The sequence below is a fragment of the Capsella rubella genome, unplaced genomic scaffold (genome assembly GCF_000375325.1).
Source record: "Capsella rubella cultivar Monte Gargano unplaced genomic scaffold, Caprub1_0 scaffold_1, whole genome shotgun sequence".
NCBI lineage: Eukaryota > Viridiplantae > Streptophyta > Magnoliopsida > Brassicales > Brassicaceae > Capsella > Capsella rubella.
Window position 1 is genome coordinate 2586530 of NW_006238923.1, and position 20853 is coordinate 2607382.

Here is a 20853-nt window from a genome sequence, read left to right on the forward strand (position 1 = left end):
TTAAGAAATAAAAACTAATGTGCTTTTTAACATAAAAATCGTATTTTTGGAAGAATTCACATGTAATTAGTAAATAACACATAATATAAGAATTAATAATCATTTTTAACATAAAAATCATGTTTTGAGAAGAAATTATATGTAAATGCGGATTCTTTGGCTCATAAAGCCCGTTCTATCCCGCATATTGTCAAATTTGTAAACAATTTTCCACCGAGTTGGCTCATTTGAGTCTTCTCTTTAGTTCGTTGATGACAATATATATATATATATATATATATATATATATGTAATCTTAATAATTTATGTGTAATATAAGAAATTAACGTGTTAAAAAGAGTTGTTTTGTTATCACGTGTAATTTTGAAGAAGGAGCATATTACAAAAGAAACTTATAGACATTAAAAAAATATTACGACCGAGAAATTGCAAACGAGATTAAAGTCCAATGACATAATTAACTAGAGAGATCTTCTACAATTTAAAGGAGCGAGAATGATAGAAAGAAAGAGGTGGCGAAGAGAAGAATCTAGCTGTTTGTTGTGTTTGTGGAGACAATTTTAAAACATCTTAACATAAGAGATAGTGGTGTTTATATTTGAAAAAAAAGAGTATGGTGGAAGCAACCATGGATTTTGTAATCCTTGGTTTATAAACGAGGAGAGAAAAGTCAAAGAAGAAAGAACACGAAAATTAATTTCTTAATTTTTGTTTGTTCTATGGTTATTTTTTATTTTGTGTATAATTTAAATATAATATATAATGTGAAATTAACTAAATGTTTTCCGAGGTTATAAAAACATTATAGATACTTTTACCTAAACACAGATTTTATTTTTCAGCAAATCAAATATATCATATCATAATTGAGCTCTTCAATTCTCCATGTATTCAAAACATGATTTAAAGTTACTTCTTCAAAACACACAATATCATTTGATTGAGAAAAAATAATTGCGCTGTTTATTCATTACCATCAAATATACTAATTCAAATGGATGAAATATAATTAAAAAAAAAAGCAAGTTACACAAAGTATGTATAGCCAAACTTGAATATTTTGTTACGAGACTTCAGAGTTCAGACGGTTAAATATGCCATGTTGGTTTGTAAAATTTCACCGGACGATTATTATTACGCTGTAGCGGTCTAGCATTCGTATTAGATTGCTGCAACATACAAAAGTAAAGAAAATACGTATCAGACTTAAAACTTCTTCTTAGAAATTAAAATACATGCATATGGGTCGCACATGCAAGAATCCAAAAATATATATATTTACATTGTCACATTTTCTATAGAAGGTTCGTTCTCTTGCTTAACATTAGAAGTTTTAAAAGATTAGAGACACTCACATCGTGCACAGTCACACGAAGCATGATCAGTTGTTTTAATGTCACAGTCCTTATCTGGAAAAGTTTGGAAATATATTAGAAACAAATAAACCGAAAATGAACTAATTAAAGCATATTATAGTATTCATCATTAACCACTATGGATAATTGTAATTACCTCTTTGGAAATCGTCCACAGAACATTTTCAGAACACGGTGGAGTTGTAAGTGATCCGAGGTATCGATAATAATGTCTTGATTCAAAATCGAATGTTCTAGGATGAATCATCCCGACAGATTCCTCGGATTCATGTGCATCAGTTATCCTCATCAAGTGACTTTCCAACTAATCAATTAAAAATTAATATAGGATTAATTTATTTTTACCAAAAGTATCAATTAAGTAATTTGGTTGAATATCAAAAGACTAGGTAGGAAGGTTGGGATTGCAATATGTATACCGAAAGGAGAAAATAGTCAGGTCTTCCCAATTTGTATAAGAAAGCGACAACAGCGTTGCGTCCATCTTTGCTCTGATGAACCATGTGTTCCTCGAGAACAAACCTGCAGTTACGTGAATGATTCAATCTTTGCATGCATGCTACTCATACCTCAAACAAACTTCAAAACTTGAAGAAGTTAGTCAATTCTTGATTATGTCTGTTTTTTTCTTTCTCTTAAGCATCCTTTTTCTGAACATTAACATATCAATCTTCACATTATTAAATCGCATATGCTAGAATACGAGTCGAGGTACCTTTTGCCATTGATAGTGTGTTCGGAAGGGGAGTGCCAATGAATCTGTTGAAGTTTATATTCAGTACCATTGATAGTGATACCTAAACCAGCATTTCCTCCTTCAAATTTCAACTGCCACATTAACCCAATAAAAAAAGACGTTTTACTATGATCCAAAAATGTATATAGCATACTGAAGAAACTGTAATTGTTGATTATATACTGTATATACCATTATATCATGGCCTCTGTTCTTAATGGTGGCATTTGAAGGTAAATACTGGCTACGAAGGTATCCAAGTTTATGATCAACCAAGACTCTTTTGTCCGTAAGATCAATCGGAGACTGCATGTTGCCTTTTCCACACATTCCCCACTCTGGCTTTAGTTTTCCCCAATTCTCTGGTCCCTTGTCTCCTTTCTTCTCGTAGTTAAACTGCATTTCGTCCTCTATATATATACGAGTAAAAATGTGTTCCAATAAGTCAGAACCAACTATAACAAACCTTCAAGGAATGATTAAGAACAAATAACATAGCTTATTACCAACTTCTCCTTGATCTGGTGAACTCGAAACAAGTGTAATAGAGATGAAGATAAGAAGAAAGACGCGTCCGACTGATGATATCTTCATTTTCTCGAGCTTGTATATGTCTAGAGGAGAAAGATTGATCGAAGATTCGAATTTGATGGAACTAACTTCTTGTGGAACAACTCCAAGGATATGCTGATAAAACAAGTGTTTCCTCTTTTATATCTCTTATTCAACATAACAAATTTTACGTTTCTCTGTTTTCTTTATGTTTCTTTGTTTTTTTAGTAATTATATTAAAATAGTTTATTATATAAAAGAGATGGAGATCTTTGTGTGACTCACCAGTTCATATGTATCTGATTAGTTGAAACCTTCTCGAGACTCTTTTATGAAATTGGGTTATATACACAGTTCATAGTATAACTATAAATAACTCGATTGTGGAATGCATGACAATTAAAAAAAAAGTTACTATTAGATTTTGAAACGTGTCAATTGATCATACGTTTTGAAGAGTATGTAGTTTGATAGATTTCTGTGTAATATTAGATGATTAATGATTCTTTGCATGGACCATAGAAAGATTCAGCGCCAGCAATTTTTGTTTAAAAGCTCTTTCATTACATGTATACCTGTATCAATGAATCATGTACGCCTTGTATGTAATTTACTTGCTTGACTAGTATTCTTGTAATTTTTTACAGTAAGAAAATTATATTACAGTTCTTGACCAACATCATTGGTAAAGAGATCTTCTGAAAAAATAATGATGCCTACCAGTAGTCATTGCAAGAACACACGCCGTCTCTGAAATGATGGAACCGAGTTCTGTCTCTCGCAATAATCTCCCTTTTGTAAATCTTTGATATAAGTTTTGTGGCCTCATGACAATTTCTGCACACCCTTAGATTCTTCACGATTGTAAGTTTAGTTCCAGGCTTTGTACTGATCAACCCAAATGCAATAGCCAGCTTCTCGCTGTGATGCCTCAACGCTCCTTCTTTCCATTCTTCTTCCATCTCCTGCAACACTTCAGAAGTATCTGGAACAAACCCTGCTTCCTCCAGTAACACCTCCATTTCTTCTAACATTCCATAGATTTCTCTGTTCCGTGGATGGAGTTTATCCCCAATGATGAACTCATGGACCACAGAATCTATTTCGATAGAGCTGCAACCAGGAACTTTCTTCATACCTTTATCATTGAGGAGCGCACGTATTTTTGCTACTTCGTTCCATCTGCCTGCTGTCGCGTAAATGTTAGATAGAAGTACATAAGAACCTGAGTTTTTTGGTTCAATCTTAATGAGGTTTTGTGCAAATGATTCGCCCAATTCGACATTCCCATGCATCTTGCAAGCTTTGAGAAGGGAGCACCAAATCACTCCATCAGGATCCATCTCCATCGAGTTTATCATTTCTTCCGCTTCTTTGAATAAACCCGAATGACCCAAAAGATCAATCATGCACCCGTAGTGCTCTAATTTTGGGGTTATTTTGTAGACTTCTGTCATTGATCTGAAGATATGACGTCCAAGATCTAACATACCTGAATGGCTACAAGCAGACAACAAACCAACAAACGTGATATCATCCGGTTCAATCCCGTTCTTTCCCATTCTCGAGAAAATATCAAATGCTGCATTGGCTCTCCCGTGCATCGCAAACCCAAAGATCATTGCGTTCCAAGACGACAAGCTTCTATTTAGCATACTGTCGAAAACTTGTTGTGCTGCCTCTATGTCTCCACATTTAGCATACATGTCAATCAGGCTTGTCCGGAGAGAAGAAGGATTTGAAACACCCTTTAATCTCTTGTCGATGTAAACATGAATCCATCTTCCAATATCAATGGCTCCAAGATGTGCACAAGCAGGAAGAATACTTAGCATTGTAACTTCGTTTGGAATTTCACCTAATCTAAGCATTTCTTGAAACAACAACAATGCTTCTTTGTATAGATTCATATGTGTGTAACCACCGATTAAGGTGTTCCAGGAGATTACATCCTTGTACGACAATCCTTCGAACAAACCACTTGCTGTCTCCACTTCACCACATTTTATGTACAAATCAATGAGAGCATTAACAATCTTGAGATTTGAACCAAACCCATGATCATCAATCCATGAATGCACCTGACGACCCAATTCAATACTAGCAGACTGACCACAAGCAGAAAGTACAGTGACCATTGTACTCTCGTCTGGCTTAACATTCGTCTGCATCATCTCTTTAAACAATTCTAATGCTTCTTTATAATTACCGGTTTCCGCATATCCTGAAATCAATGCATTCCATGACACTACGTCTTTCACTGGAATTTCGTCGAACATCTTCTGTGCACTTTCGATATAGCCGTTAGACGCATAACCCTTGATTAAAGCTGTGTAAGAAACCACATCACGGTGAGAACTTTGATCGAACACCTTACGTGCATCTTCTAATCTCCCGTTTTTCACGTACATAGCGATAAGAGAAGTATGTACGTAGAGATCTAAATCACACCCAAGCTTCAGAACGTGCCCATGGATCTGTTGTCCTTCCCTAAAAGCCCTCGACTTTGCACAAGATTTCAATAGAAACGGAAACGTATAGGAATTAGGAACAAGCCCAAGCGAAATCATACAAACATACAAATAGAGCGCCGAAACAGGGTCCGAACTCAGCGCGTGCCCACGAAACATTGTGTTCCAAATCAACAGATTCGGCTCTTGGATCGATTCGAAAACAGAGATAGCATAAGTAAGGCCGTCAAAGTGCGGAGAGAGAACGCAAAACTCGATAAGCTTGCTGAGAGCGTAGTTGGTGTTGTGGAGACCGGTCTTGATCATCTGAGCGTGGATTATGCGTAGAGATTGAAGAGTATTACAATTGTGGAGAAGAGAAAGAGAAGGGTGGTTTCGAAGAGAATCGTAAGGAGGATCAGAAGCAGAGGGAAGGAAACGGAATGGGTAAGAAGACGAAGTAACTGTGAGAGGAGAACACGAAAGCATCTTCTTCTTCTTCTTCTTCTTCTTTATTTCCTTATTCGCTGCTACTAACGGATATTTCCAGGGCTACCCGCCACATTTTAACGTCCCCGTTAAAGGCTTTTTATGGGCCTGATTTTTACTTAAGGAAAAAAAAAAAAAACAAATTCTGAGTTGTTTATATACTTTCTTCATTTTTTTTTTATCAGAAATTTAGTTCTAATTATTTTTGCAAAATTTCAACATAGACTACAAAAATGCTAGCAAAACAAACAAGCTAATATATTATTATATTTGTCAACCTTTATTTTTTTGCAAAGGAAAAATTAATATAATCATCAAAAAAGTTTATAATTAATGAACAGTAAACTAGGGAAACCATTATTTTAATCTAGGGTATAACTTAAGATGTTTATATAAAACTTTTAATATCTTCATCATCATATCAAACTCTCGGTCTGTACATGTGCACCGTGCGCTTGTTGGTTGGTTGAACAGGTCTCGCATTCGAATTTGAATCCTGATAAATTATCATTTAATTAAAGCACTAATTATAATTAATGAAAAGTTAAAGGAATTGGGAAAAAATATAATAATGAAAAGGGAAGAATGAATAAATTGGATTCATGGAATTCCATTGACCGTAAGTAAATAATCACTTACATCATGCACAGCCACGCGGAGAAGCTTCACTTGTTTTCTTGTCACAGTCCTAATCTGCAAATTTATGTATTAGAGGATCTGCTATTAATTAGGTAACTACGATCAAAATTGATACGAGGATATATAAAATTATAAATAAATACCTTTCTAACGACGGTCCAAGTAATGTTCTGAGTGCAAGGAGGAGTGGTAAGTGAACCGGTGTATCTGTAATATTTCCTGCTTCCGATCTTGATTTTGGTGGGATCTATCATCCCTACATTTTTCTCTGCCTCTTCCATTTCAGCTATGCCCTCTAGTTCATTCTCCAACTATAATTAATTCAAATATTTTTTAAAAAAATATATTAATCAGATTGGCGACAGTTATGAGCATGCAATCAAAATTTTTAGCTTATTGAGATTTTTAATTATTTGTGTACCGATCTGATAAAAGTATCTGCTCTTCCAATCTTGTACAACACTGTCACAACAGCCATTCTCCCATTCTTGCCTTCGTGAACCATATGCAGCTCAAGTGCTAACCTGGTTTGTAAATTACAATACTTTTAAGAATTAGTTTGTCTTTGTCAACCGAAGCAACCCATATGAGCCGGAGTAGTTATCTTTTGCTTTAACTTCTACTATATATATATATATATGTGTGTGTGTGTGTGCCTGTAAAAATATTCAAACCATACTCATAAAATTATGGTTTGAATTTTGAAATGGTGCTGCTATAGCTATCACATAACCTTCTCTTGTCTGATACAATATTTTTTCAATTATACATTTTAGTGAAATTGTTACCTTCTTCCATTGATTGTATGCTCTGACGGAGAGTGCCAGTGAAGCTGTTGGAGTTCATATTCAAAGCCATTGATCTTAATATTTCCTGCTCCATCTTCAAATTTTATCTATGACAACAAATAATTGGTTTATTAAGGGTTACGCTTTTTTTTATAGTAGAAATACATAGCTAATGACTTCGGCGTGACAATAAAATATTTTATGTATATATAATGTATGTATACCATAATGTCATGGCCTCTGTTCTTAAGAGTGGCATTGGAAGGTTCATAGTCTCGATTAAGCCTTCCAAGATGAGAAACGATGTTAACTCTCTCGTTCATAAGATCAATGGGAGATTGCATCTCTCCTTTTCCACACATTTCCCATTCCGGTTTGAGTTCTCCCCACCTCTCTGGCCCCTTCTCATCGTTCTCTTTGTAGTTAAACTCGTGTTCATCCTCTTCATGCACCCAATAGAAAAATAAAATATTAAAGACTTCCATAGTTAAATCATATATAATTTGGAAGATCAATGAATAGAGAGAAATTAAAAGCTTATACCAACTTCTCCATGACTTGAAGCAGCACTTGAAATCAAAACATTAAAGGTGAAAATACTGAAGAGAGCCACAAAGAAGATGCATCGGATTGATGGGTAGGTTACCATCTTTGTGTTTGTGTTATTTTATTGTTTAAGAAGGAGATAAAAAGAGGGTTGATGATATACTTTGTCTTTATTATCAGATAAGTTATTGAGCTTGGTTGGGAAACTCATGCAGCTATGAATATTTATATTAGACAGATGATATTGTACGGATATTTCAAAGCGTCAGATTACTAGTCCACAAGACTTCCCATGCCCTCTTAATTCCTTCCGGTCGACATCTTTGACTCTCCTAGAAACATGTTTTTTTTTTTTTTTTTTTTTTTTTTTTTAATAAACTGGGAACAATGAGGGAAGGTGTGAATAATAAAAGCCTATTTCATTACTAAATCTGTTATTGTTTTCAGTGTGAATTAAAAAATCACAGTGGGATTTATCTTGTTTCAAGATATGGTACACAAAATTTTACTTTTGAAATAATGATGAAGACATATTTTCTCATCTGAATCATTGTCTCTGCATTTCTTGTCATATTATGGTAGTGGTATATATCAGATTTCAAAGATGATGATAAATAGACAATATGAAATGTATAATATATATTGATGATGACTACAAAATTTTGAAGTAAAACTTGTAGCACAATTTACACCTAATAATGGTCTATTTTCTGAAAAGCTAATAAGTCCTTCACTTTAAACCTAAATAATGGTCTATTTCTTTAATTTTAAAAGATTCAATCACTTTTTAATAGTGGTTACAAAATTTCTCACAAAGAATAAATCAATTTTAATTTGGTTACTTTTATAATCTATTTTCATCATTTTTTTATTATACTAATGAATATTAGTTTTTATTATACTTTGCAAAAGTAAAATTGATATCCAATATAAACCGGCGCCCAGGGTCATGCACACCAAATTAATGGAAAGTAGAACAACCTACGCACCACGAAAAGGTGAAGCAGAAAATATGTTTCCCAGTAGAAAAAGTGAAAACCAATCAAATATGAAAACAACAATTTTCACGTTGCGTTCCTGCGTACGACCAATTCGCATCAGGACTTCTGAATTTTTTTTTGGACATTTTCACACCATTAGTCAGAGAAAAGTAATTTATTTTAGTGTGGTGGGTTAAAATTTCAGTGTATTTTAAATACTTTAAATTAAAGACTAGAAATTCCACCATCCGGATTCATCAAGGTCAAAGAGCCGTTTCACCATACCATTACCATATAACTTATGAGTTACTAGTAAATGTTGAAATGATCCGTTGATTCTAATGGTCGTATTGATTATCATCTAGAACCTAAGTTGATATATTTTTACACCATATCATATTTTCTTGGTTAATGTGTATGTACATATCTAAAGAGGGTTTGTACCTTTCATTTTTTAATTTAGAAATGGTTCTATTCTCGTAAACTAATCAATTCTTTTTTTATAACTTATATATTAAAAATTCAGATATGGAAGAAAATTAATGCAGTTTCATCAAATACCAAATCTTTGATCAGTCTGCTGTGACCAACTCACCATTCCCTTATGTGCTCCACGTCTCTTCTCACCCACTACTGGTTTATAGGTGACATATATGCGTCTGAAAGCCAATTTTTTTACTTCGAGAAGATCACGGAATTGTCAACTACGCAAATAACAATCCGTTGTTACTACATCATCCATCGTTGGTTCGATTATTCGATACACACTCCTCTATATATATGTAGTTTGTAATTGCAAATATATATATTAACTTGGTGAATTGAAGAAGCATGCAATACGGGAGTGAGAAACCAAACTTTTACGACTTTGACATGTCTTCGAGAAGAGTCTCCTAATTGCATCATGACGATTGACGACCGGAACGAATGTACTGTTGTATCATCAACATAAATGTGAGTTAAAAGTTTCAATGTTGACAAAAATGACAGGAACATAGACCAGATATAAAAAAAAATCAAAGAATTAATACAAATGTCCAGAAATTATGATGGTTTGTGTTTATATATGATAACTTTAGATTTGGGTTAGAATATATATATGATAGTTTTTTCTTCTTCTTTCAATTACACAGTAACAACAGATATACTTGTCAACATGAATTGTTTTTGTTTTGGTCTGTCGTCTGTCCTCAGAAAATAGGCAACTACAGAAGCCGTCATGTGAATATATGTTATCAACATTGAATACTTTTTCGCGTTACTCAAGGCATATATATAAGGAAAACCTGCCTTTTGTGTAGTATTTTAAAACTATTCAAGGACTAAATTTGGAAGAACTAAAATGAACAAAAAAATAACTTAAAAGATTTTTTTTAAGTATTTGATATATTCCGTCCAAAATGATACCATAAAATATAGGAAAAAAGATCAATGGCTACACCAACTATAACGGAATGCATGGTCACACATGCCAATTATCATATTGTATATTCAACTACACGAACTAAATGTATTGCATGACATGCATCAACTATACAACGTCATGTAGTCAACACCATAAACATAAAATTCTGGTACACCGGTCAAGTGACTCTGGCATTGACCGGTTTGACCGGTGTTGACTCCGGCGTTGACCGTTTTGACCAAAAAATAAATTCCAAACATTTTTTATATAATTTTATTTTTATTGTAAAAAAAACTAAAAACTATAATTAATTCTTAATTTTTAATTATACAAAACTATAAACAATTTCAAGATAATTATATTATTAAAAAATAATCTTAGGAAGAAAATGACGATAATGATTTTGTATTTAATTTAAAATATTAAAATCTAAATTAAAACTAGAAAAATTCAAGATAGTAAAATAATTCAAGATATTAAAATCTAAATTAAAACTAGAAAAATTCTGTGAATTAGTAAGGGAATTACTTATTTTTATATTGTTAATAAAAAATATTGACTTATTATTTGATTTATTTAAATACAAAATCATCATAGCAATTTTCTTCCTAAGATTATATCTTTTTCATTACACAAAACCATAAAAAAATTAATAAAAAAAATATTGATTTTGTTTTTATATATTCAATATCTAGACACTAGATTTGTTTAAATCTTTAATGTATTCATTCTTATGATAATTAGTTATTTTAAAAAATTTCGAGCTAAACTAATAGTAAAATAACTCAAGATTTACTTAAATACAAAAATTATTGTTACAATTTTTTCCTAAGATTATATTTTTTTAAAGTATACAAAACCATAACGATTCATTATAAAATAATTACTGTTTTTAGTTTTTTTAACAATAAAAAAAATTTGGAATTTTTTTTGGGGTAAAAAACGGTCAACGCCGGAGTCAATGCCGGAGTCAACACAGGTCAACGCCAGAGTTAGTTGACCGGTGTACCAGAATTTTATGTCTATGGTGTTAACTACATGATGTTGTATAGTTGATGCATGTGGCCATGCAATACATCTAGTTCGTGTAGCTGAGTATACAATAGGATACTTGGCATGTGTGACCATGCATTCCGCTATAATTGGTGTACCCAACCATCTTTTTTCCTAAAATATATTATTTGGTTCTTCATGTTTTAAATTATAATTTTCTATGAAATATCAAACAACATTGTCATCAAAACAATCTTTAATATATTGAATATACCACTACCATTTAATAGAATGCTAAAACCAATTAAAACAAAAATCTAGGTAATACATAATTGAACGATATATAAAAATTCTAACTTCTTTCAAATTCAATAGAAGTCCTACATTCAATAACCCCACCTAAATAACACATTTGGTGTTAATCAATAGGAAGCCTTTCATATTAGAGAGGTTCTTCGTGGGCTTTAGTTGATTAATTAGTAGCCCACAATGATCAGCCCTTCCTTTACATGTAAGTACATATATGTGGGTCATCAGGTAGTAAACCAATAATGAACCAATCCCGTTTAAAAATAACATTCATAATTACCGTATATGTAAATGACTAACTCTGCATGTATCAACAAATAAACATGTCACCATCTGTAATATTGTCTGCATATATGCAACGTTAGATGAAATTAACACTTGGACGATTGGATCTAAATATAGTCTTATAGTAGTAGTTTGAATATAAAAGAGTCAACGAGGACGTCTATATCTGGAATGTGAAAATTATGCAGAAAGTCTAATGGTCCGTCATCATCAAATATCTAAAATTATTGAGTTGCCAGCATTTTTTTTTATATAATTCGGCAGACCACGATCGATGCATAGCCATTATCACAAAAAGAAAAGTCTCTCCAACAGCCCAAGCGCTAATTAGGAAATGTCTCGATTTGTTTATCTGATATGAGTTTTGACTTACTCTCTGATTGAATTTATACATACATATGCAAGATGTGTATAACTAAATGAACTTATAAACGTGGAATATGTAAAGTTATTAGATGGATAAGCCCTAGCCCCTAGGCCAGCCTGAATACGGGATCTACACTTGGCCGACGACTTGGAATCCTAATCAATAATGTGTTTGTTCCCTCTATCAGTTTCATTATTGTATTTGAAATATTACTCTTAAAACACTTTTCAAGCGCTTCTACTTTCTATGCTACAGCGATATAATTAAGCAATTCCATTAAAAAAAAAAGTTATCGTAGTTGAAATAAATAATTGCAAAATTCCGTAATTTAATCTAGAGATGGAAAAAAGAAAAATAAAATTTAGAGATGGAAATTATCGAAGCAATATACAATGTATAATTTAATCATTATCAATCAGGGGATGTCGTTGATAACATTATTATAGGGTTTTCTTTCCTTTTTTTTTTTGTCTATTATATGTGTCATATTATTAGTGAAAGTACATATATAATAGAGAGAAAAAATAATGAGCTCATCAAAATAGTTGACTTTTTCACATATACACATCGGATTTTTGTCCTTTATCATATCCCAACTTGTTGGAAACTTTGACACGTCAGCAAGATCGGACGATGAGCACATCTCTAAAATTAAATTAGTCGTTAAGACTTTTTCGAAATATCCTTGGCGATCGACAAGACAAGACAACACCACCGTTAGCTCAACTGGCTTGACGTCAGGCACGAAGAGTACGGAACTTGCGTGCACACACATTTCGCATCTTAAGATTGATTGAGATTATACGCATATCTACATATCAGTGCACCGTTTATATCTACTATATGATATTTTCAAGACCCTTTGCAAACAAAACAAAAAAAATATCAGATTCGCTAGCTATCTACGAAAACATAATCTAACTGGCTAATCTAAAACTCTAATCGTTACAGTATACGTTTCTATGACAATATCTATATACATACATTATTGTTTATACATATAGTCATATTGATATATTTAGGGTTTCATGGAACCTGTACACACACCTGAACAGAAATGTTAATTTTAATTATATATTATAACATTATTATGTCACCAATTTAACATTAATATAATGTGTTTTCCCTTGTCAAACGATTGCAATTTTCATATAGAAATTGGATATATGAAAGCAATAAAAAAAGTTTTGTTAAAGTCCTACGCAATCGTAAGCAATTTGAAGAGACAACTAATGTATAGCTAAGGCCGCTCTATATCCGACCGTCCAGGAGATCAATTAGTTTATTCAGTAAAAGGATCATTTCTCCTCTTTTGCGTGGATACTGTATATGATAATGACAATGATAACCCTCCAAAATTAATTAGGAATAGAGCTAGCTAATGAATCATACACATCTTTAGACATATCGTCCTTACGTGGCCTAGGTTTTGATAACTAATGATGTTACTGTAGACTACAATAATTCAAGTTCATACGATTCAGCCATGTGAAAGGGTTGAACCGTTTTTCTTTTTTTCATTTAACAAAACCAACTATGGTTGTTGACTTGTTGTTTATATTGTAATTATATGGAACCGACTTGTGTTTCACACGTATGTAATTCATGGATACAAGTATTGGTGATAATACTAAGAGTCAAGTCATTAACACAACCATTTCTTTGACTATCCACAAATTGCAAGATGAAGGAAGGGTAAAGTGGTCATTTGGGATGATATAGGCAACCTTTGGAGATAAGCGAGAGGCTTGGAAGATGCTTGCGGCGAAAATGGATTCCTCGAAACAAATATTAAATTCTTAGTTAACCGTTGAGAATCTCCAAAGAATGGCTTTTTCATATTTGTCAACGCTAAGAATCCTATATAAGCCCTCGTGTGGTTTATTATCCAGACATCAACCAAATATCAAACTTGTAAAGGAACTTGATATATTTTATAACAATGGGTGATACTACTGGCGAGCCGGGAAGCTCCATGCATGGAGTCACTGGTAGAGAACAGAGTTTTGCTTTCTCCGTGGCTTCACCAATTGTGCATACCGACAAGACGGCCAAGTTCGATCTGCCGGTGGACTCAGAGCATAAGGCGACGGTTTTCAAGCTCTTCTCCTTTTCCAAACCTCACATGAGAACGTTTCATCTCTCGTGGATCTCCTTCTCCACATGTTTTGTCTCAACATTCGCGGCTGCACCACTTGTTCCCATCATCCGGGAGAATCTCAACCTCACCAAACAAGACATTGGAAACGCCGGAGTTGCCTCCGTGTCTGGAAGTATCTTCTCTAGGCTGGTCATGGGAGCCGTGTGTGATCTTTTGGGTCCCCGTTACGGTTGTGCTTTTCTTGTGATGTTGTCCGCACCTACCGTGTTCTCCATGAGCTTTGTGAGTGGAGCCGCAGGCTTCATAACTGTGAGGTTCATGATTGGATTTTGCCTGGCCACGTTTGTGTCTTGTCAATACTGGATGAGCACTATGTTCAATAGTCAGATCATCGGTCTGGTGAACGGGACAGCCGCCGGATGGGGAAACATGGGTGGCGGTATAACGCAGTTGCTCATGCCCATTGTGTATGAAATCATTAGGCGTTCCGGTTCAACAGCGTTCACTGCCTGGAGGATCGCCTTCTTTGTCCCCGGTTGGTTGCACATCATTATGGGAATCTTGGTTCTCACGCTAGGTCAAGATCTGCCAGATGGTAACCGAGCTGCCTTGGAGAAAGCGGGAGAAGTTGCAAAAGACAAATTCGGAAAGGTATATCTATCTGTTATAAATATGTGGCAAAACAATTTAGCTAGGCCTATGTCATAGATGGATCAAAGGTTTAACTCGTAATTTCCTACAAAATGGTGCAGATTATGTGGTATGCCGTTACAAACTACAGGACCTGGATCTTCGTTCTTCTCTATGGATACTCCATGGGAGTTGAGTTGAGCACTGATAATGTTATCGCCGAGTACTTCTTTGACAGGTTTGTTTCGCGATACTTTAAATAAATTCACAAATAACATAAGACTAAATATTTTATTTTAAAAAAAAACATAAAGAGTAAACATATATCTTTTATCTGTTTCTTCAGATTTCACTTGAAACTTCACACAGCCGGGCTCATAGCAGCATGTTTCGGAATGGCCAATTTCTTTGCACGTCCAGCAGGAGGCTACGCATCTGACTTTGCAGCTAAGTACTTTGGGATGAGAGGGAGGTTGTGGACATTGTGGATCATTCAGACGGCTGGTGGTCTCTTCTGTGTGTGGCTTGGCCGCGCCAATACCCTAGTAACTGCAGTTGTAGCCATGGTACTCTTCTCTTTAGGAGCACAAGCCGCTTGCGGAGCCACCTTTGCAATCGTGCCATTTGTCTCCAGGCGAGCTCTAGGCATCATCTCGGGTTTAACCGGGGCTGGAGGAAACTTTGGCTCAGGGCTCACACAGCTCATCTTCTTCTCGACCTCAACCTTCACAACTGAACAAGGGCTAACGTGGATGGGAGTTATGATTGTTGGTTGCACGCTTCCTGTGACCTTGATCCACTTTCCTCAGTGGGGAAGCATGTTTTTGCCTCCGTCGAAAGATCCAGTCAAAGGTACGGAGGAGCACTATTATGCTTCAGAGTGGAATGAGCAAGAAAAACAGAAGAACATGCACCAAGGAAGCCTCCGGTTTGCTGAGAACGCAAAATCCGAGGGCGGGCGCCGCGTGCGCTCTGCTCCTACACCGCCTGAGAACACACCCACCAATGTTTGATCATACCAGCCATGGGGATGTTTTGAAGGGTAGCCGCAGATAAAAAATATGTCCCACTGTGTAAAACAAATGCAAATGTTATGTTTCAGAACGCTATTTAATATTGTATCTTTTGCTCATTTCCCAAAAGAAACTTTGTTTTTTTGGCTTGAACAAATATTTGTGATGTTATCAAAATTTATCTCTCTTGAGATTTGACATTTGTTATGAGCGAGTGATAAAATTAGAACTGGCAAACACCTTTTGATCAATTCATTCAAGAATTAACTACACCACATAGAAAATATTTTATCGACGAAATTAAAGAAGACTTTCTCAACTAATGGCCAAACAAAATCTTTGACCAATACTCCAGATTTGCCCCAATTCATTTTCTCATACCTTTTCTTTAGACACTCACGACACAAGTAATTATAAAGTCTATTAGTATAATGGAACTGGGGAAGTTATGATCCAAGTCATTATGTACATACAAATAATGTCAAAATGGTATATTGCGATCGATTCCAATACATATTATCTTGAACTATTATCAATGTACCCGAAATAATTTTCTTTAATATCAATGGGAAAGGTGAATTTTTTTTTGTTGGACCATATTTGTAGAAATTTACTTTTTTTTTTTTAAATGTTTTGTTTTTTTTTATACATCGATGCATAGCGGATATTACAGTCGTCCCAAGCTAAAAACAATAACGATTTTTTTTTCTTTTAAAGAAGATTGCTTTGTTCGTTTGCCACATTATCTATGTATACAAATTTAAAACTATAAATTGATAAAGAAATAGTTGTTTATATTGTTAATTAGCTAGCTAGAAATGTAAAGAATAGTGAGTTAAATTTTATATTACTGATCATTTTCCTGTCAGCAGTATAAAAGATTGGATTCTGTCTCGAAGTTTACTGTTGTTAGTAATTGTGATCAAGGCGTCTTTGAAAGAGTGGAAAGCGTCAGCACAGTCTTAGTAAACGGTGTGATGGTAATTAATGTGTGAGAGATTTTTAAGGATCTGATGCATCCGAGCGTGTAAAATCGGCAGAAACTATAGCTTAACAAAATTATAAATAATCTATTAAAATGTTCAGTCCAATTGAAAGCAAGTATCGCCAAGTTACAGTTATTTTTTGTTTGTTGATTGTTAAAATAGAATAAGAATAAAATAAAAAGTTGGTTAAAATTTTAAAAGAAAGAGTGAAAAAAAAAACTTAAAGAAGAGATTTTCTTCTATGTTTTTTCTTACTTCTATAAAATTCCCGAAAGGTACGCACGCAGACTTCAATCAAAAAAGAGCTTTTAATTAAAAAATGCTCGATACAAACATACAAAAGAAAAATCAAGGAAGGAAAAAGCAAAACGCAATAACATATATATTGGAGAAAGAAATGGGTGTTTATATCCCCACACAGTTTGTTTCCATTTCACAATTAATGAAGTCTTTTACATTCTCTTAGACATCAATGCCGAGATCAAGCGTTGTTGGGTGTGTTCCCACCAGAACGGGCGCGGCGACCACCCTCGGACTTGGCGTTCTTAGCAAACCGGAGGCTTCCTTGGTGCATATTCTTCTCTTTCTCTTGCTCATTCCACTCTGAAGCATAATAGTGCTCCTCTGTACCTTTGACTGGATCTTTGGACGGAGGCAAAAACATGCTTCCCCACTGAGGAAAGTGGATCAAGGCCACAGGTAGCGTGCAACCGACAATCATAACTCCCATCCACGTTAGCCCTTGTTCAGTTGTGAAGGTTGAGGTCGAGAAGAAGATGAGCTGTGTGAGCCCTGAGCCAAAGTTTCCTCCGGCACCGGTTAAACCAGAGATGATGCCTAGGGCTCGCCTGGAGACAAATGGCACGATTGCAAAGGTGGCTCCGCAAGCGGCTTGTGCTCCTAAAGAGAAGAGTACCATGGCTACAACTGCAGTTACTAGGGTGTTGGCGCGGCCAAGCCACACACAGAAGAGACCACCAGCCGTCTGAATGATCCACAACGTCCACAACCTCCCTCTCATCCCAAAATACTTAGCTGCAAAGTCAGATGCGTAGCCTCCTGCTGGACGTGCAAAGAAATTGGCCATTCCGAAACATGCTGCTATGAGCCCGGCTGTGTGAAGTTTCAAGTGAAATCTGAAGAAACCGATAAAGATATATGTTTACTCTTTATGTTTTTTTTTATTTGATAAAATATGTTTACTCTTATGTTATTTTCTGACTCTTATGTAAACAAACCTGTCAAAGAAGTACTCAGCAATAACATTATCAGTGCTCAACTCAACTCCCATGGAGTATCCATAGAGAAGAACGAAGATCCAAGTCCTGTAGTTTGTAACGGCATACCACATAATCTACACCATTTATAACAAAACGCGAGTTAAACCTTTGATCCATCTATAGCAGAGATAGCCTAGCTAACTTTTATTTTTGTCACATATTTATAACAGATAAATATACCTTTCCGAATTTGTCTTTTGCAACTTCTCCCGCTTTCTCCAAGGTATCTCGGTTACCATCAGGCAGATCTTGACCTAGCGTGAGAACCAAGATTCCCATAATGATGTGCAACCAACCGGGGACAAAGAAGGCGATCCTCCAGGCAGTGAACGCTGTTGAACCGGAACGCCTAATAATTTCATACACAATGGGCATGAGCAACTGCGTTATACCGCCACCCATGTTTCCCCATCCGGCGGCTGTACCGTTTACCAGACCGATGATCTGACTATTGAACATAGTGCTCATCCAGTATTGACAAGACACAAACGTAGCCAGACAAAATCCAATCATGAACCTCACAGTTATGAAGCCTGCGGCTCCACTCACGAAGCTCATGGAGAACACGGTAGGTGCGGACAACATCACAAGAAAAGCACAACCGTAACGGGGACCTAAAAGATCACACACGGCTCCCATGACCAGCCTAGAGAAGATACTCCCGGACACGGAGGCAACTCCGGCGTTTCCAATGTCTTGTTTGGTGAGGTTGAGGTTCTCCCGGATGATGGGAACAAGTGGTGCAGCCGCGAATGTCGAGACAAAACATGTGGAGAAAGAGATCCATGAGAGGTGGAACGTTCTCATGTGAGGTTTGGAAAAGGAGAAGAGCTTGAAAACCGTCGCCTTATGCTCTGAGTCCACCGGCAGATCGAACGTGGCCGTCTTGTCGGTATGCACAATTGGTGAAGCCACCGAGAAAGCAAAACTCTGTTCTCTACCAGTGACTCCATGCATGGAGCTTCCCGGCTCGCCAGTAGTATCACCCATTGTTATAAAATATATCAAGTTCTTTTACAAGTTTGATATAAATTTGATTTGGTTGATGTCTGGGTATTAACCACACGACGCTTATATAGGATTCCTAGCGTTGACAATTTGAAAATGCATTCTTTGGAGATTCTCAACAGTTAATTAACGATATAATATTATTCTTTGTTTTTTTTGGAGGAATCCATTTTCGCCGCAAGCATCTTTCCTAGTCTCTCGCTTATCCCAAAGGTTGTATATTTGCAATTCAACTCTCAAATGACAACTGTGTCCTTCTCTTCTCTTTTGATATTCATATGTCGATATGTAATGGGACTGGAATCCTTTTGACATGTCTACGTTGTCATCAAACTTTTGAATGATTTACAATGTAATATATTCTCTATATCGTATACAGTATCAACGATACGAATTAGGAAATAATAATTATTTAGTAATAGTTGCTGTCTCTCAGACGGTCGAATTAATTGTGGCCTTAGCTGCATCTTAGTTGTCTCTTAAAATTCGCTTATCTTCAACAAAATTGTTATATATATAGTTTCCATATTTAATACTGAAGAAATTGGATAAGTATATGTATACCACATGACTTATGGTTATAACCCCAAGTGCCCAACCATCTATAATCTATACCACAAACAGGCAAAGACGCACACGTACGTAGACACACACACACACACACACACACACTTAGATGTGTATGTGATTTTTTCTACTTTGATGTTTTAGTTTAAATCGAATATATAAGTTAATTCGATATTGAGTTGGCTAGCTGTAACAAATCTAGTTTGCAAAAATTCCTAATCACATATTTTGATAAATCTTACATAAAAGGAACAAATTGATTAGGTTTTCTTATATAATTAAAGGATATAAAATCCTCTCTGGCTAACTGATAGGTAGATATGCGTATATTGTACTAAAACCAAAAATATAAGTACTTGTAGGTGACAAGGAGCTGCTAACGTGTAGATACACATAGACACACACACATATATATACGTGCATGCGTAGGTCCACCAATAGTTGCCGTACCATATTCGTAGTACTGGTATTGGTATAAAAAAAAAAATTCAATCTTGCTGACGACTCCGTTGTTCCCTCTGGTGAGGTCTGTTGAGGTTTGAGAAAAGACAAAAATTCGCTGTTCAAATATATAGAAAGTCAACTTATTGATGATATCATCTGTTATAAGCATATAGTAATCTGTGTGTACCTATCAGATACTTGCAAATCATATTTTTTAAGAAAAAAAAATGTGAGTCAAAAACAACATTTAAAGTCTGGAAACGCCGTTGGAAAAAAAGAAGTCTGGAAACGCCGGGGCAGATTTAGAATCTTGGAAATTATTAGTAGAGATACGCTAACTTATACATATATAGGTCAATCAATTTTTGTCTTGAAGACTTAAAGTATGAGTATAAATTATTTAAATAATGACAACGTGATGGTTAAAAGAAAAAACGTATGAATTCTTTTATTAACCTAAATGGGTACATGTTAAGAGTATCTCCATATAATGAAAGTAATTAATAAATGTTTGATTTTCCAGCGGAAGAGATAAAAAAAGATCCGTTGAGGAAACCAATAAATTCCTAAGTTATCTATGTGTGTATCATCTACTACTCAGTGCATTACTCGAAAACCATATACAGTATACTGTTAATGCATATATAAACATGCACACATTCGCAGTTAAATAGTTTCTTTCTATGTATGATATCAAAGTTTATAGTTCATCATTTCTTAATTTGATAAAACGCTTTTTTAACCTTTATTCTATAACCTCGAAAATGAAAAGTTTATCGCTAAATCACTGATCGTTTTCTTCTGTTCATTTGGCTGTCTTCAACTTGCTGCATATCATGTCGAGAGCCGACTTCTAATAACACATATATTTATAAGAGACACCTATTAGCAAAACTTAAGCTAATAGGT

General features: G+C 35.0%; 5 protein-coding genes across 5 annotated transcripts; 1 reads left to right on the forward strand and 4 right to left on the reverse strand.

The window, feature by feature from the left end:
* Positions 1–1073: 1073 nt before the first annotated feature.
* LOC17900349 (alpha carbonic anhydrase 5) lies at positions 1074–2706 on the reverse strand. The gene is given in 7 exon segments (XM_006304748.2): positions 1074–1169; positions 1356–1409; positions 1513–1680; positions 1796–1898; positions 2092–2204; positions 2305–2522; positions 2619–2706. Coding segments are annotated over 7 exon segments (840 nt in total).
* A 584-nt stretch (positions 2707–3290) lies between these two features.
* On the reverse strand, positions 3291–5627 carry LOC17899375 (pentatricopeptide repeat-containing protein At1g08070, chloroplastic). The gene has a single exon (XM_006306792.2). The coding sequence runs from the start codon at positions 5601–5603 to the stop codon at positions 3381–3383; it is 2223 nt and encodes a 740-aa protein (XP_006306854.1). The 5' UTR covers positions 5604–5627; the 3' UTR covers positions 3291–3380.
* Positions 5628–6015: 388 nt separating this feature from the next.
* On the reverse strand, positions 6016–7679 carry LOC17897583 (alpha carbonic anhydrase 7). Its single transcript, XM_006303169.2, has 7 exons — positions 7574–7679; positions 7255–7472; positions 7031–7137; positions 6664–6766; positions 6386–6553; positions 6243–6296; positions 6016–6099 (listed from the first exon to the last, which is right to left on the reverse strand). The coding sequence occupies exons 1-7, from the start codon at positions 7677–7679 to the stop codon at positions 6025–6027; spliced, it is 831 nt and encodes a 276-aa protein (XP_006303231.1). The 3' UTR covers positions 6016–6024.
* Positions 7680–13828: 6149 nt separating this feature from the next.
* On the forward strand, positions 13829–15868 carry LOC17897528 (high-affinity nitrate transporter 2.1). Its single transcript, XM_006307162.2, has 3 exons — positions 13829–14667; positions 14769–14884; positions 14993–15868. The coding sequence occupies exons 1-3, from the start codon at positions 13858–13860 to the stop codon at positions 15657–15659; spliced, it is 1593 nt and encodes a 530-aa protein (XP_006307224.1). The 5' UTR covers positions 13829–13857; the 3' UTR covers positions 15660–15868.
* Positions 15869–16980: 1112 nt separating this feature from the next.
* LOC17899937 (high-affinity nitrate transporter 2.1) lies at positions 16981–18915 on the reverse strand. Its single transcript, XM_006305820.2, has 3 exons — positions 18106–18915; positions 17884–17999; positions 16981–17781 (listed from the first exon to the last, which is right to left on the reverse strand). Exons 1-3 carry the CDS (start codon positions 18913–18915, stop codon positions 17127–17129), a joined length of 1581 nt encoding a protein of 526 aa, XP_006305882.1. The 3' UTR covers positions 16981–17126.
* Positions 18916–20853: the final 1938 nt, after the last annotated feature.

What these genes read in the sequence shown, in the direction of transcription:
- LOC17899937 (XM_006305820.2), bottom strand. Translation starts at nt 18,915, where the DNA reads ATGGGTGATACTACTGGCGAGCCGGGAAGCTCCATGCATGGAGTCACT. An exon ending in CAAAAGACAAATTCGGAAAG is followed by an intron (nt 18,000 to 18,105) that starts GTATATTTATCT and finishes TAAATGGTGTAG; the next exon opens with ATTATGTGGTATGCCGTTAC. An exon ending in GCTGAGTACTTCTTTGACAG is followed by an intron (nt 17,782 to 17,883) that starts GTTTGTTTACAT and finishes CGGTTTCTTCAG; the next exon opens with ATTTCACTTGAAACTTCACA.
- LOC17899375 (XM_006306792.2), bottom strand. Translation starts at nt 5,603, where the DNA reads ATGCTTTCGTGTTCTCCTCTCACAGTTACTTCGTCTTCTTACCCATTC.
- LOC17897528 (XM_006307162.2), top strand. Translation starts at nt 13,858, where the DNA reads ATGGGTGATACTACTGGCGAGCCGGGAAGCTCCATGCATGGAGTCACT. An exon ending in CAAAAGACAAATTCGGAAAG is followed by an intron (nt 14,668 to 14,768) that starts GTATATCTATCT and finishes AAAATGGTGCAG; the next exon opens with ATTATGTGGTATGCCGTTAC. An exon ending in GCCGAGTACTTCTTTGACAG is followed by an intron (nt 14,885 to 14,992) that starts GTTTGTTTCGCG and finishes CTGTTTCTTCAG; the next exon opens with ATTTCACTTGAAACTTCACA.
- LOC17897583 (XM_006303169.2), bottom strand. Translation starts at nt 7,679, where the DNA reads ATGGTAACCTACCCATCAATCCGATGCATCTTCTTTGTGGCTCTCTTC. An exon ending in ACAGAGGCCATGACATTATG is followed by an intron (nt 7,138 to 7,254) that starts GTATACATACAT and finishes TTGTTGTCATAG; the next exon opens with ATAAAATTTGAAGATGGAGC. An exon ending in CAGATACTTTTATCAGATCG is followed by an intron (nt 6,554 to 6,663) that starts GTACACAAATAA and finishes AATTAATTATAG; the next exon opens with TTGGAGAATGAACTAGAGGG.